The sequence below is a fragment of the Mastacembelus armatus genome, chromosome 14, assembly GCF_900324485.2.
Source record: "Mastacembelus armatus chromosome 14, fMasArm1.2, whole genome shotgun sequence".
Classification (NCBI taxonomy): domain Eukaryota; kingdom Metazoa; phylum Chordata; class Actinopteri; order Synbranchiformes; family Mastacembelidae; genus Mastacembelus; species Mastacembelus armatus.
Genome location: NC_046646.1, coordinates 8,746,244 through 8,758,683, shown reverse-complemented (window position 1 = coordinate 8,758,683; position 12,440 = coordinate 8,746,244). Strand labels below are relative to the sequence as shown.

At 40.0% G+C, this 12,440-nt stretch overlaps 1 protein-coding gene across 7 annotated transcripts in view; it reads right to left on the bottom strand.

The window, feature by feature from the left end:
• Positions 1 to 12,440, bottom strand: part of acaca (acetyl-CoA carboxylase alpha) — a 30,704-nt gene that overhangs the window by 5,919 nt on the left and 12,345 nt on the right. For 2 of the 7 annotated variants that reach the window (XM_026327768.1, XM_026327766.2), the window contains exons 28-48: positions 11,754 to 11,777; positions 11,202 to 11,351; positions 10,628 to 10,771; positions 10,418 to 10,520; positions 10,216 to 10,323; positions 10,043 to 10,099; positions 9,735 to 9,779; positions 8,470 to 8,511; positions 7,640 to 7,855; positions 7,385 to 7,540; positions 7,060 to 7,284; positions 5,680 to 5,835; positions 5,432 to 5,578; positions 4,704 to 4,973; positions 4,338 to 4,435; positions 4,022 to 4,142; positions 3,737 to 3,847; positions 1,518 to 1,661; positions 1,292 to 1,412; positions 299 to 395; positions 60 to 156 (exon numbers count right to left, since the gene is read on the bottom strand). In XM_026327768.1, coding sequence (XP_026183553.1) covers positions 60 to 156; positions 299 to 395; positions 1,292 to 1,412; positions 1,518 to 1,661; positions 3,737 to 3,847; positions 4,022 to 4,142; positions 4,338 to 4,435; positions 4,704 to 4,973; positions 5,432 to 5,578; positions 5,680 to 5,835; positions 7,060 to 7,284; positions 7,385 to 7,540; positions 7,640 to 7,855; positions 8,470 to 8,511; positions 9,735 to 9,779; positions 10,043 to 10,099; positions 10,216 to 10,323; positions 10,418 to 10,520; positions 10,628 to 10,771; positions 11,202 to 11,351; positions 11,754 to 11,777 — 2,632 coding nt within the window. Of the gene's footprint in view, positions 1 to 59; positions 157 to 298; positions 396 to 1,291; positions 1,413 to 1,517; positions 1,662 to 3,201; positions 3,343 to 3,736; positions 3,848 to 4,021; positions 4,143 to 4,337; positions 4,436 to 4,703; positions 4,974 to 5,431; positions 5,579 to 5,679; positions 5,836 to 7,059; positions 7,285 to 7,384; positions 7,541 to 7,639; positions 7,856 to 8,469; positions 8,512 to 9,734; positions 9,780 to 10,042; positions 10,100 to 10,215; positions 10,324 to 10,417; positions 10,521 to 10,627; positions 10,772 to 11,201; positions 11,352 to 11,753; positions 11,778 to 12,440 lie in introns of those variants that run through there. The other 5 variants (XM_026327767.2, XM_026327769.2, XM_026327771.2 and 2 more) reach the window with 5 other exon arrangements.

The window sequence follows — 12,440 nt, the reverse complement described above, 5'->3', positions numbered from 1 at the left end:
AATCAGCATCAAGGCGTGTCTGCAATTCATTCTTGAGTACATCATCAAGGGACCCGTACCTTTGCCTCTGAGTCCAAGTTAGCTGGATCGGCTGGGATTGACAGCTCCACTGACCTGGTTTCCACAGTAACCACTCCGGTAGGTATCCCACCCAGTCTGTGGACAGAGGACTTTGAGCGCTGACATCTACAAATTATCTTGACTACAATTTATAACACCAAGCATATTATCTATGCTGTAAGCAAATTAATTCTTGGCAGCATGTGATCTGGGTTTATTGTTTAATTGGGACACTTGCCTGGCTCTGCCTACCACCACACTCTGAGCCCAGGGCTGCATGATCTCCATGAAGGAGCCATGGTCGAAGAAGCCACTCTGCCAGGACCCCTTTGGAGCTTTAGTTAGAGAGAGGAGTGAGAAAGGTGTGGCAGAGTGCAGAAAGATGAAAAAGTGAAACGGGTATGAAAGTAGAATTAATTATTGACAATTAGAAACTCAAATCAATTTTCAGAAAATATTCTTCCTTTCCATATTTTTTTTTTTTTTTTTTTTTTAAATCCTTGGCTTTCTTCTGTTTGTTAGTCCGGGTTGCGTGTATGTATATATATATATATATATATATATATATTTTTTTTTTTTTTTACTCAGAATCTGTAATCTTGGCAGCAACCATGATGGATGACTCTATAAGGAGTTTGTTCAGCTCTTTTTCTGCCTGCACACTCTGAGAAACATGCCCAGCCTCGGAGGTTACCATTCAATTAAGCCTCGCCACTCGTGACTACCAGAGACGTTGACTGGCTTCCTACATGGTCCCCAATTTCTTTGCTGTCCTGAGCTGTAATTACACTGACGTGGAACCTGCTCAGTCCTGACCTGTAGTGTAAAACACACTGCATCCATTTCGGTGCTATCTGGATCTTGCCTTTAGCACTGTTGTGATAGGCTTCAATCTTTCTTTATTTCTTAATAGCCTCGCTGTATTAATGAAGTCTTTCAGCCTTTAACCCACTGGATATTAGGCTGAAATTATGAATCTTTATATTTACTTTAAATAACAGAAAAAATTAGACAGTGACTCTATAATTAATGTTTAAGCATTTTAGTTGAAAAGGAGCAAAGATGCAATATAAAGCACTACAATTTGATATAACTATTCTTCATTTTTGGAGCTTAATAAATAAGATTAGTTTTTATTATTGACTGTATATACTTATTTGGTGATTAACAATCATTTAGTCACTAAGCCCAAAAATTAAGAATAATACTACGGATTAGATGAGCCACTCACTCTGGCTGGGACGTCCTGCTAACATCCAGCGAGGGTCATATGGAGCCTTAGTGGGAACAAACTCCACTGGCCGATCTATGGGATCCTTGGCATTGAGGATTGGCACTGGGCTAAATTTACACTGAAGAGAGAACATTTCTGTATTTTACAAAAAACACACAGCTCTAAACATTAGCATATCTACATGAAGTCCTAACACAGCATCACATTTGAACTGACAAATCACCTTGGGCATGTAAGACAGCCACTGTAGAAGAGTGAAGACGCCCTCGAAGTCATCAGAAACAGTACAGTGGGTCACACCATTGTTGTGCATGATTTGAATACCACCCAGCTGGTTGTTTGATGTATACACTTCTCTGCCCAGCACCTGCAGTTGAAAAAAGGCAAAGAAATTGCAGACTGTATGAAGTTGAACTCTGGCTTTGAGCCATAAATCAGGCTACACTAAGGCACACTGAGTTGTGTACAGCAATGAATTGATGTGCTGCTCATAAGACCTGCTCGAAAATTGGAGCAGCAGATTAAATTTTGTGATTGTCTAATTGTTAAAAGCCTCCTCTGTATTTCTATCTATGAGGGGGGGAACCAAAAACAGGGCTAATCCACTGTTCATGCTGTGCAACCACTGCTGACACAGGAGGTTCTGTCATGAGGTTTCTGGTCTCAGGAGCTGTGGATCAATGAGATCACACACAGATGCAAACACACCAGGTAACAACAGGAACCCTGCATTACATGGCCCCACTGCCTTGTCAATACAGTTGATCAGCAGCCAGAAGTCTTTATCACAGCGGTCACAGGTGGGTGCCAGCATCTGCCACTCTTCACTGTATAACAACAAATATGCTCAAGTCATTCAACCTTCTGTTGTCATGTGCATTCTGAATTTTCCTCTTACCGGCTGTAATAGAGGCTGCTGTATAAGGGTGCCCTTGAAACTGCCCCTATGCCAACCTGAAGCCATAAAATCTCACTCCCAGCCCACCTTATTTTCACAAGCAGCCCAGAACAGGTGGCAGGGCCCTGACATGGCTCCATAAAAATCAGAGAGGAGCGCAATCCATACCCTCAGCCCTCACCTTTTCAGCCATCATTTACTTTCTTTATTACCATTAATGGTTATGTATCTGGCTACAAATCTAGGGCACTCTCCTAAAGCTGTCAGGAAAGCCTGCGGCCCCAAGAAACATTGCAGTCACCTTGACATACACAAAACCCCTGTGCCTCCGGCCATTGCTGGCTTCATTAAGATTCCACAGCAGGGAGGAGAGGAGGGAATATAGCAGGAGGGACAGAGGGAGATGACTGGGAGGAAGAAAACAAGGGGCCAAGTGGATGTAACAGCTCACTGGGGTATTTGCACTAATAGTTACTATCCAGTCTCCATGAAGATATGAGAGCTTTGCAGCAGGTAATGAAATGATGATCTGTGGTTGGCAGCCTCCTGTTCTCCATTAAGTTTCAGTTAATAGCCAGGAAACTGTATGATAAATGAGCAGAACCCCCCCCAAAAAAAACAACCCTGTCTGTGTCACTAGTGAAATCAGTATTATTTGAACATATAAACAATCAATTGTAAGCAAAGGATTCCATATATTTTAACCAGTCAGTAACCATCATTATGGGTCTAGTCCAACAAACTGAGCTAAACATTTGGGCAATCTAAAAACAAGTGAGCTTCCAGAAAATAGGTATGCCATCACTGGGCCATTTACATGATTTGTCATGTTGCGATCTGTCACCTAATTTGAAATGGAGTCATCTTAATGCACTGACAAGGACAGAGAATGAAAAGCAAAACAAGAGGAAGTAGTGAAGCGTGTAAGGACACACACACACACACACACACACACCAATCACCCGCATGCAGAAAACAATCTGCCTCAGCAAAACTTTTCATTTTGATTAAAAACAAATGATATGGGTGTCCTGTGCAGCAGCCTCTGGCATGTCACTCTATTTCTATGCAAATACAACTTCATGGTTCGCTTTCAATTGTTCCACTGTGAGTGGCAGGTGGGCCTGTGGCTGGGAGCGGAAAGGGAATCCTAATAGAACAGAGTGAGGAAGGAGGAGGACTGATCGCCGAGTAGGAACAAGCACCAAAATCACAGTACACATTTCTAATTTATTTTCTTTATTAAATGCACATTATTCTATCATGTCATTTTAATATGTCAGATTCTGCAGTTTGTCTTATAAAAAAGACAAACACACAGACTGCTCATTTATAAACTGTTTGCCCTCTCTCCCATATTAGCAGAAACATTTAATAACCAACTAATGAATATGTGAATTCCTCATTAAAATTAAGATGCTTTAATTGTGTGAATTTAGAGACAATTCATTTGGTACTCAGTCAATGTTGCAGGAGGAGAACGGCATTATGTTACAAACTATGTATTGCACAGAAATACAGATTTATATTGTGATTATTCTTACCTTGTTGAGCGCTCCGGCTCCAGTGAGGATTATGTGAGAGTTATCCACCTGAATGGTTCTCTGCCCAAGCCTCACCAGATATGCCCCAATTCCTATGGCTCGACATGTGACCTATTGGAGAATGCAAAATATGTTAATGCCTTAAGTATTAAGAAACCAGATGCAATTATTTAGCACAGGTATTTGTTCAAGTGCACAGCTAATAGCTAAAGAGGAAGATAAGTATGCGTGTGTGATTTTGTACATATGTGGTTTTGTATATAAGCATGCCCACTTCAGTCTTACCAGGTTCATGGTGATGATCTCTTCGTAAGCCAGAGAGGATTCCCCAGCAATCATTCCAGACCCTTTCAGATTCTCCACCCCCAGGCCTTCATCCTTTCCTATAATGTCAGTGATCTTGTACCTGCGTGACAACACATATTTTCTCTCAAAGCCTGACATAACCCTGCAATGGCTTTCCCTTTCACTGTCACCTCTGCTGCAGTCTTCTGGCCTTGATTCATGTATGCTTCACATATATAGATACTCCAGCAACTTGCAGATTAATTTCCTCACATACAAAGATAAGGGTAATAATATTATGTAACAAAGTATGCACCTGGATTCTCCTTCATCTTCCACATGTTCGCAATGCACAGAGTTCAGAGCTGAAACCTTCTTGTAGTCCTGAGGTGTGAGGTAGAGATACTTGAAACCCTGCAGGGGACAGATGCAAAAGACAAAATGTCAATATATTATTTGAAAGTAGAGAAAGCATCTATTAAATTAGAAAATACAATAATATGGCTATACAAATAATCAAGACCTGACAGATGTCTCACATAATAATAGTTATTATACAGAAAATACATTTGGGGATTAGGAATTTAATTAACCAAAGTATATTTCTAAATATAATAAATCTTAAAAAATAAATAAATAAAGTTTAAAATGAAGAAAGGGAGGAAAAAGACTACTGGCTGACCTTATAGGGGTCAGAGGGATCTTGCCAGGCCACATGGAACATGTGTCTGATTTCCTCTGCCAGCCCAATGCGGGCACCACTGTTGGCTGCGATGTAGATTCGAGGAATGCTGCTGTCTCGTGCCATCTCTGACGCTCGCAGGAACAGCAAGTCCTCCTGGGGCCCAAATGAGCCTATCTTGTGTGTGATGTCATTACTTATGACGATTATTTCCCGTCCCCCTGGATATTCTGGAGTATGCAGGGTCATCCGCCATGCCACCATACCAACCTGGATACAGAGAGCATAGGCAATTTAGCACAAGCAACACTAAGTATTTCTAAATATTGTACCACAAATATATTGTAAATCCTCTTTTTGGTTTGTTCACATGTTAAGAGCTGAGAGTAAGATATAGATTGACATGTGAACCTGTCATGCCACAAAGCTGATTCAAAGTACAGCATTTTATATATAAATTAGAATTGCTAGACATACACATTATATCTCAGTGTGCTTTAAATGATGCATTAAGCATTGCCATACAACAAAGTGTTTAACAAGCACTCAAGAACAGAGCCAAAGAAGCACAGAGACACCTACAGAGCAAAAGGTAATATTGCACATTTAGAAAAAGATGATAGATAAAGAAACGAGTCTTGTTGATATAAGTGTGTATTATTTTTAATTTTTTTTTTTTGTGTGTGTGTCTATATTTATATGTTAAACTAAACTGGAAAAACTCTAACCTCGTTGCCCCCTGGCAGTCGATTCATCTGAACCAGCTGACCTTGGGCATCAAGAACCAGCTCTGTGAAGGTGAGCAGCTCAGAAGGAAGGGGACATGTGGGTAAGTGTGCATAGGCCTGGCTTGAATGCCACAGCTTTTTCAGCGCCTGGGTAAAGTAATGAAATGGAACAAAATGACTTCTTATTCAGTATTTCTAAACAGAAGCTAAGCACAATGGTGAAGAGGTAAGTTGTTTTTGTACTGTACCTGTCTGAACATTTCTGGAAAGTCATAGACATATGTGGTGCCCAGAGACTGTGCCTGGAAGCGCTTAGACTGTAGCAGGTCCTTAGTGACATAAGGTGTGTTGATGAGCATGCCATGCAATGGACCTTGCTTGTCTCCATATGCTTGGAACATGATCTAAACAAAGAAGGACATAGTAAAGTCACCTTACTGATATACTATCTTCAATAAACGTATGATTAAGGCAACAAAAAAAAAAAAAAAAAAAAAAAAAAAAAAAAAAAAAAAATCAGGATTTTGAGCATTAATGATCATGATGACAAGGACCATGTGTCATACCACCTGCTAATTATCAAGCATTACATCTGAAGCAGAATTCAACGATATTGAACAATGTACACAAAAAGGGGTGATGTTCTGTATAGGACACAACACCATACATTATGAGGGCCATCAGACAGGACCACTTGCCATCTCCTGTGCTAGAGTACAAGTATATGTTTATCATAATGGGCACTACAAATCACAGATACTGGATCAGATAAGGCCCACACAACCTTATCCCTGCATTTACAGATTTTTTTGATCACTCACTGCCAGCACAAAAGGCTTTAAGAACAACACTGAAATACAATAACTTGATATATTTGTGCTAGGTAGGTACCTCACAGTAGGTTTATCAGAGCTTTTTTTGCTGTCTGTTGCATCTAGAAGAATGACGCAAAACAGCAAATGCCATAAAATCAAAACAATGACCTTAAAGAAAGTGAAATGGCCTGAACTGAGTTGAGTGACAATTCTCAGTGGTCTGTTCAGTACAGGTGATACCTTTCAGACTGCATATAGTCAATTGATTGTTCTTATAAAAACATTTATTAGAGCAGCCTTAAAGCAGGAAATGCAGTCAATTCTCTGCCATGTCTAAAATATACTCTCACACTTCTCACATTCACTATAATGGAACAAATAAAGTGACCACCCAGCAAAAATAAAACAGAAACAACAAAAGTTTGAAATGTGTGGATTTATCTTCATTATTATATGTAGATTTTACCAAAGCCAATTACATTAGTCACTCCACATTCACTTCATACTGACTGGATGGTAGTGATGATGGAATTGATGGATAGATGGCAAGACGGATAAAGAGTAACTTACCTGATCAACTGTGAGAAGAAACACAGTACTGCAAGAATTGTCCACCCAGTTAAGGGTATGACAACACACTAGATCTCTACGCCAACTTAAAGTCAACTTACAGAAATGACAAAATTCAAATTTAACTTTACAAGAATGGCTGCTAAATTGCAGTCTGCTAGTTGAAGCTTCCAGACAGAAAGGAGCCCTTTGACAATGTGTAGACAACAAGCAGATGAGATGGAAGATGTATGAGTGTCCCACCTGTCGGTCTTTGGGCCCCACCTGTCCCGTCCGGGAATCAGTGACCTCCTTGTACAGGCTGATGTCCAGGTAGTAGCCTGATTCATTGGTGAGGAAGAGGCGGATGGGGATTTGCTTTCCTGTTGGAGTCAGGCGAATGTTAATTTTCAACTCAGCCTGCAGGACGCGCAGCTTCCACAGGCGGCTGCCATAACGCATGACCATGGAGCGCACAGACTCTTCAATCTGAAGTTTGAAAAGAAAGCTCAGTGAGAAGCAAATTCATGAAACACAATGTGAGATGTAGACAAATTATTATTTGTGTGCGTGTGTGTGTTTTGCAAACCTTTGATGGGTCCATGATGACTGTGGGGACAAAGTTGAGGAAGATATGGTTACAGTCAGTTCGTACAGTTGTGTTGTTGAAAGCTACCTCTAGCTCATCCATAGCTTCCAACAGCAGACGCTCTGCTTCATTGTGAAGGTACTCAAATGAGGCCTCCTGGAAAACAACAAGAAAGAAAGAGGGGCAAGTATAAATGGAGAGATATGAATTAACAACTGGGAGCACAAAAGTTCTCTTGGGCTGCAACTGTCTTACCTTTGTGACCAGATCAGAATGGCGAATAATGGCACGCACAAAGAAACGGTAGTCCGTAACCTCTGTGCCCACCTCCACACGGGCTGCACCAAGGTACAGGTGCATTTTATGGTTCGCACATGGGATGGCAGTTAGCGCAAAATTGCGCATGCGGTTGAGCTCCAACTGGAAAGCTAATGCTGGCTCCAAATGCCGATAAATCCGGTCCTCCTCGAACTATTAAAACAGGCAGAACATGCTCACAAAAATCAACAATATTTTAAATGAGCTTGTTCACACTTTCCTGATGAACTTTCTATCAAGTTAGGTCCCTCTGCCATCATCTTTTCCATTAATAGGAGTAGCTTAAATTGGCAATTTCAGTAGCACTCAGTTGATGTAAGACTAGAGAGATGCCTGTGAGCCAAAACACTGTATTAAGTAAATGAAATCATGGGCAATCGCAATCTCAGAAAGCTGCTAATGGGTGTCATTTCTCTTAAATGCGAGACATAATTAAAGAGTTCATTACTTTAATGAGTTTCGGTGGTGTCATTGTAGTGAAACTATCAGGGGTAACGGAGAGGAAGAGACATCACTGATGGTGAAAAAGTGAAATTTAGCATTGCCAAGGGGGTAAAAAGTCTAACCACAACATGGTATTGAATGGTTTCCAAGCCAAAGGCTCTGTCGTATCTTAAAATTTAGGGTAATTTTTAGTGTCATAACATTCCGATACACGGATGGCAGGTATATGGCGATTTTTACATGGGCCTCTAATTTGGTCATTCAGGTATTGAGTGAAGGTGCTGATTTGACACATGCTTTGTAATAAGTAATATGACACCCACCTTGTCTCTGGCACGGAATGTGAAAAATTTGGGGAATTCTCTCTGCGTGGAGGATAGTGGGATGAAAACAGAAAGGACAAAACGACATCAGCAACATCTCCAATAACAATAACCTTGTTTGCAAACAGCAGTTCAGTGTTAAAAATACCAAATCAGACATGCACCAACTACAGGCTTTGCTTAAATTGCTACACATTTATGGAATACTGCGCAGTGATTATGAGGACTTTGCATTTAATGCAGTGGGCCTCATTTGTCTTTATTGCTGGAATCACTGTGTATTCACCATAACAACAAGCTCATGTAATAATGGTAATAGGTTACAAACAGAAAGCACCACTCGCCATGCTAATGAATAAAACATTTCCTTTTTCAGACAGATCTGATCCTATGAATAATGTCTGCTAGGCCTGTTAGACGTTATCAGATGAGGTGTCCCACTTGCCAAAATAATGCCAGACCGATTGGAGACGTTCTTGTCAACTCACAGCCTTCATGATAACGAAAGAACTGCAATAGCATACACACTGGAAACGTACGCAGCCATTATTTGACACTGATTACACATCGCATGCCACAATATAGTGAAGTGAGAAAACATGAAAAGACAGGGTGAACATAGAGAATGGTGCATTTGCACATTACTAGAAAAAAAAAAATCTGTGTAACAAGAAGCACATAATGATGGTGATACTTAGCATGATTAGCTCTCATCAGAGACTATGGTACCATCATGGGAAAAATCAAAGCCTATTGTCAAAATGACAGCAGAGGCTAAAGAACAAGGTGTTTCCCAAATCCTGTCCCAACTCTGTCATTACTGTCGTCATCTGTATTTTAGAATGTTCTCTATTTATAAAGGGTCAAACCTGCAGATAGATATGGTCTTGTGTACTGAAGCACAATTGGCACGGGACATGACGAAACTATCATGATGGGGAATTTATTTATACTTGACAACTGCAGGACACTTACATCTGAAACTTTAACATGCCAAAATTGAAATGTACATTGTATTAGGGCTTTAATGAAATCTGTAAAATAACAAGCATGCTGAGCTGTAATGTAAACATACTATTACTCTGTCTTTTAATCTAATTATTCTACATCCAATATATTGTCTATTCAAAACAAGTCTCACAGGCGATTGTCTTAAAAACTACTCCACAAATAGAACCTGTTTCAAATGTTTATGACAAAATGCATCAGTCAAATAAATTAGATCAGAGAGCCGCCTGTCCTTATTTCTTTTATCTTCTACTTACATGAAACCTTTGGTCCACCTCACAGTTGACCTGCTTCCTGAAATCCTGTCATCATAATTGTAGCAAAAGCAAAGCATGCAGAAAGAGATAGACACAAACAGGAAGATAAGCTGAATTTCCAAAGGAAATCATTACAGTTATGATTATTCTACATAAAGTAACAAAGTATTAGTGATTACTAAGATGCAGGACAATTTGCTTGTAACATCATGATACATGCTGTTCAGAACTGCTGAATAAGTGACATGCGTAGCATAGGATTGTGAAGACAGGCAACTGAGATGGACAACACTGATTAGCACTCTCACCTTTTGTGCCACAAGGAAAGTCAGCCTTCGGATGCCATGTTCAAACAGCTGAGATTTCTAGAATGGGAAACGGGCAAAAATATCAAGTTAGTATGGTCTTTTTTTCAGCATTATACATTTTTCTCTCTGTTGAAATCAAGAGAAACAAGGTTCATTTTGTATAAAGCCCCCACCTTAGACTGAGTGAAGTCCCGGAACATGTCTGCCAAGCCGTCGTCATCAATGTCGCTATCTGTCTTTATAGCCACGTTCAGGATGTGGATAGGTTCATCTTGGACACTCTGGATAACAAAGCAAATAAACATTTTAAACTAAGATGTACAGTTATACAGGTGAGCGGGCCGCCTGTGACTATATGAAGTCTGTTCCCATCACCTTGTTGTCCTCTTCACCATACAAGACAGGATTACCCCCTTCTGGGAAGGTTGGACTTGGGGGTGGAGAGTCAGAGAAGCAGCTCAACACATCTGCTATGTTCCTGTAAAGAAGGAAAATCATAAATGCCATGAAGGACACTTGCGATATTATCTTCACCTACCAACCAAAAATCATCCAAGCTAAGCACTATCTCATACATAGACTGACCTGGTGAACTCCTGGAAAGAACGAAAAGCGACCATGGCCCCCATGCGCTGACAAGGCGGTGTAAAAGATGTGTCGAGCAGGACGTCACTCACGCTGGCCACGTGCACCATGCCATAGTGGTTCAAGTTGGATGAAAATGACATCCTGGAGTGTCAAAGAGCAATTAATCTGCTTTACTACTCAAATGACTTTGTAAAGACGTCCTCTAACCACTTTTTAGAACCTCAACAGTTTTGAGCCCTTAACTTTTTGGCAGTTTGTGAGGTTGGGATACAATAGTATGTATCAAAAACTCAAAAGCCTTGTGTGTTAATGTTAGGGGGCTCTTTAGTATAAACACTAAATGAGGTTCAAATTACAAGCAAGTAGTAGCACAATCTGTAGAATAGTAAGGGATTTTTGATAGTTAAAAAACAGAAAATATTCCTTTCAGAGGAACAAGGAAACAAATCCACCAGAAAGACCCTTTAAATATTCACAAGTTTCTTTTTGTTGGATGTTAGTTCATGATTGCCATAAGCTTTCCCAGAGCTCACACCCAGTGAAAACACCAAAGAGGGTTTGTGTATCAAACCTGTCCACAGATTCCAAATCTGAGGGATTTTTCTTCTCAGCATTATGTTCCTTAGATTTGCTATCTTGTGCTTTAAGATCCTGGCATTTAGTTTCCCATAATTTAGTGTCCACAGTATTTACATTGTCCTGGATTGGAGCAGGCATTTTCCTGGCAGGACAGTCACATGTTTGATTTCAGATATGTAATGGTGCTTAGCATTTCCCCAACATGTATTTTTAAAAAAAAAATTATATAACACCATATTATATCCCAAGTTATTCCAAATCTCCACAACTCTGAAGCACAGAACACATAACACTCTCACACACATACTGACTCATATTTTTACACAGAGGTTGACACACTAAAGGCCATGCTATTGTCAGTAACATTAAGAAGAACTGTGCTTATCAACCAGACCACAGCCCTGTTGCCAAATCTGTTTCATTTTGCAAACTTGTTGACTTGATCACCATATGAATTAACTTTACATGAATTACTGTGCTGACCATGCAGCTAGCTATTCTACAGTCACTAGCAGTCTAAGCAATAAAAGAATGTGTACAATACCTGTTTAAGGTGGGGATGTTCCCTCTGCAATTAAACAACATTGATTACTAAGTGGTTAGTGGCAGGCATCAGAAGAGGAAGACAGTCCAGGTTTAGCAATGTGTGTATGTATGTATGTATATATGTATGTGTGTGTGTGTGTGTGTGTGTGTGTGTGAGCCCTTTAACAGGTTCTTTATTAATACCTAAATGGATGCAATGATTATAAAAATGATGACTTCAGTAAATTGAAAATATCTTTCCAGTAAAGAACACACATTTCAGTTTCCTGACTGCTCCCTTTGCAACATGCATCATGAGATCCTAAGGCCTCTTTGTCTCAAGGTACACTCTGCACAAAGGCTGAGGATCATTTCACACACTCATGCTATCTTTAGTTCACAGGGATGAGACAAACATGAAGGTTAATTCATGCAATAAAATGACTATATGACAGCATTCATTGTACAACTAACTGCATAAACAAGCTGAATCCAACAAAGCAAAGAAAAATACCAGCACTGCAAAGTGACAACAGACAACATACACACAGAAAAATTGAACACAATCACTCTGGTGGGGTGCATAACATAGGTGCAACAGAAATGCTATAGTAACAAACAGGCCCTGGGTCTAACTCCCATGTCACACATGACATATTTATTTTTCATGGACTTGCACAGAAGAGCAAGTGACATGATGCACTTG